The sequence below is a fragment of the Hyposmocoma kahamanoa genome, unplaced genomic scaffold (genome assembly GCF_003589595.1).
Source record: "Hyposmocoma kahamanoa isolate Upper Pololo Valley unplaced genomic scaffold, ASM358959v1 92, whole genome shotgun sequence".
Lineage (NCBI taxonomy): Eukaryota > Metazoa > Arthropoda > Insecta > Lepidoptera > Cosmopterigidae > Hyposmocoma > Hyposmocoma kahamanoa.
In genome coordinates, this window is record NW_020654748.1 from 3,169,138 (window position 1) to 3,172,539 (window position 3,402).

Here is a 3,402-nt window from a genome sequence, read left to right on the forward strand (position 1 = left end):
GTTAGTGCTCAAGGTCATATTGCACCGCGAACAGCTCCAAAATTTTTTGCTAAAAATGACGAAATGTGCGGTAAATGGGTGTAAAAATACAACAGACAAACATAAAATAGACACTAACATCGCATTCCACAAGTAAGTAATGCGTTTCAACTCATATTTTTATGTAAATATTCACTAAAACAGAAAAATAATTTCGCGGCAACAAGATACGAAAGTGTTGCAAAGTAACGAATTTTTTTTCTCCCCATTTTGCTATTCTGTATCAAAATAATTATATTACGTAAATTTTAGTGGTGCCTGTAATTTCGATTTATTTGCGCATCTTGAACTAATATTTACTTGAATAAACATTAAATGTTTTCGTTAACTCCTGTAAGTGATTGGGACACTTAATTATTTTATAATACTTTTAACGGCTCTGCGTTCATGCTTTATTGAATAATTATTTATTTTAATTTTATTTGAATTGGAGCACATATTGCAACAAATTTACAGTATATATTTGTTTCTACTATAGTGTTGGCACCACCAGTACAACTTTGATAGCTTATTATATGTCTTTCTTTTCGTAACTCAAGCGAAATATTTTATATTAAAATATTTTATTTTCTTAAAAGGGGAGCATTCTTAAGCGATTTTTTAATCTATTTTAACAGTTATTTTCTTTAATGTTTGCTTATGGCATTTTCCGTTTTAGGTTTCGAATATGGCACTTATTTCTAAATCCTAGATGGCGGGCGCGATTTTTCGAATAATGGCTAGTTGGGTATCGTTTTCGAGATGTTTGGGAATGTTCAATACAAATATGGCACTCATTTCTAAATCCAAGATGGCAAACACGACAGTTCAAACAAAAGCAATATTCGTAATGAGCACCCCCAAATACCTCGAAAACGATACCCAACTTGCCATTATTTGAAAAATCGTGCCCGCCATCTTGGATTTAGAAATGAGTGCCATATTCGTAATGAGCACCCCCAAGTACCTCGAAAATGTTACCCATATTGCATTTATTTGAAAACTCGTGTCCGCCATCTTGGATTTAGAAATGAGTGCCATATTCGTAATGAGCACCCCCAAGTACCTCGAAAATGATACCCATATTGCATTTTTTTGAAAAATCGTGCCCGCCATCTTGGATGTAGAAATGAGTGCCATATTCGTCATGAGCATCCCCAAGTACCTCGAAAATGATACCCATATTGCATTTATTTCAAAACTCGTGTCCGCCATCTTGGATTTAGAAATGAGTGCCATATTCGTAATGAGCATCCCCAAATACCTCGAAAAGGATACCCATATAGCATATTTTGAAAAATCGTGTCCGCCATCTTGGACTTACAAATAAGTGCTATATTCGTTTTTCATCGACAAAATCGAGCACATCTGTAGGCACCTGATCGACAATGTCGGGCAAATCTGTAGGCACCTTCAACTTAATGATGAGTTAAGCAAGATAGAATTTCCCCACTTTTGAGGGAAATGTTATTCCATGGCATCATTATTTGTATATTTGTGTGCGTGCCGACGAGCGTAGTTACAAGTTGCTTACGCCTACATGAATTTGGTTTTTGCCTCACTTGTGACAGTTCGTTTGATATGAAACTATCATTCTATGCGTTATTATTCTAAGATTACAGGTATATATTATTAAAAAACTCGTTAAGAGTTCGATACTACTACTTACTCGAATTAAAATTTTTCCCACACTGAGTCGGTTTTATTGCACGGGTCGAGCGGAAGGGACACTGGCTTTATTTCAGAATTTATTTTTTTACAAACGTAATTAAAGCTATTTGAAAAATGTATATCGTATACTATACGTGTTCTACTTAGTCCAGTTGATATTTTTAAAAATCATTGGTATATGTAAAGTATCTATAGAATGCAGCGGATTTCTTGTAAAATTTCGAGGTAAGTTTGTGTTATTTTTTCTATCGTGAAAATTTTTACGAATCGTGTTTTCACCGCATACTAATCAGTGTATATCCTCAATTATACTATATATTGATGAACACTTTCACTGTTAGGCGGAATCAACCAGAGCCATTTGAGGTTGTATTGATTCTTAATTTGTTAAAATGCCATAATATTACGCTCCCCCAATGTGCGCCATTTTGTCTCGTACAGTTAAACTTAATTAATTCATTCGTTCATTATTTTAAAGATTATAATCACCTTGTAGGGATGTCCGGATAGCACAATTCGTTTGATGATCAATCTATCTGGGTTGCAAGAGAGCAATACTCCTGATGCTACTAACTGCAGTTTTGTGTTTCTTTTCTCCTAAAAAGGAATACGTTTAAAGTATTATATTTATGTTGAGTGTGTGTGTACGTTAAAGTATTTGTGTAAGGATACTATTTATATTTCAAACAAGGTTCGAAGATAATCATCTTGAATTAACTGGAACAACAAAGCGCTACCGCTAGCAATGTTTATGAGACGTATCTAAACATGTCAAATGATAATCTCAAAAGTCACGAACAAAATCGTTTTCCCAAAGATTTTTCTAACTTCAAAAGATATTTCTATAAGAGAGAACATAATATGAGCCTTCGAATTATATTTTTGCAATAATCCAATGAAAAAATTTTTCAATTTTTCAGAAAAAGTAATTTCGGAAAAATTTCCATTGTATGTAAGGTAACTTGATAACCGTCAGTTTGCCCAATAACCACTAAAGTATTTTAATAACCGGCAGTTTATCTCACCATCGCATTGAGTCTTTAATAGTTTGGCAGTTTTTCAAGCCTGAGCCACACATTTATGAAACTTGAAGATTTTTCTTCGTGTTTATTTGGTTTTCACATTGTTTGTCACTTTTAATCAAAAATGTAAGCTTAAAGCTATGAATCAAGCCTAATCATCACGATAATTATCAAAGAAAATAAGTATCTTGATAATTTTGAGTGAGTTGAAATACGAGTATCTATCTGATATATAATAAATTCTAGTTTACTTATTCACGACAATGTGATGAAGGCAATAGCAGAATATTACCTATCTAGATAGAAATATGAATATATATAATAAATACTTAATAAGCAATGTTAGGCACAGAACTCTTACTAAATAGAGGCAATGTAATGTTCAAAGCTTTACCTTGAAACAAAGTACGGCGGAAGGGCTAAATTGGATTGGCGCGTAGAAGCTGGCAACACACGTCGAAGCCGGTTGGAAGAATCTTTCGTACTGGAAAATAACAATTAAGTACAGTCATTAATTACTGACATTCGATTTGTCTCAAAAGTTACATCTCATATTATTGACATAAAACCATTTTTTTATTATAATACCATTCCAAACAATAACGTAGACAAGAAAACAAAAAATAGCGTAGGCCAAAAGTCCAAAAAACATAGTCTAGTAAACAATTAAAAACAAAGTCCAGACGACATT

At 33.2% G+C, this 3,402-nt stretch overlaps 1 protein-coding gene across 1 annotated transcript in view; it reads right to left on the minus strand.

Annotated features, from left to right (window-relative positions):
- The window catches only part of LOC113236643 (pre-rRNA-processing protein TSR1 homolog), a 30,773-nt gene that overhangs the window by 1,998 nt on the left and 25,373 nt on the right, over positions 1-3,402 (minus strand). Inside the window, exons 9-10 of the mRNA XM_026472805.1 lie at positions 3,106-3,195; positions 2,179-2,286 (exon numbers count right to left, since the gene is read on the minus strand). Coding sequence (XP_026328590.1) covers positions 2,179-2,286; positions 3,106-3,195 — 198 coding nt within the window. The remainder of the gene's footprint in view (positions 1-2,178; positions 2,287-3,105; positions 3,196-3,402) is intronic.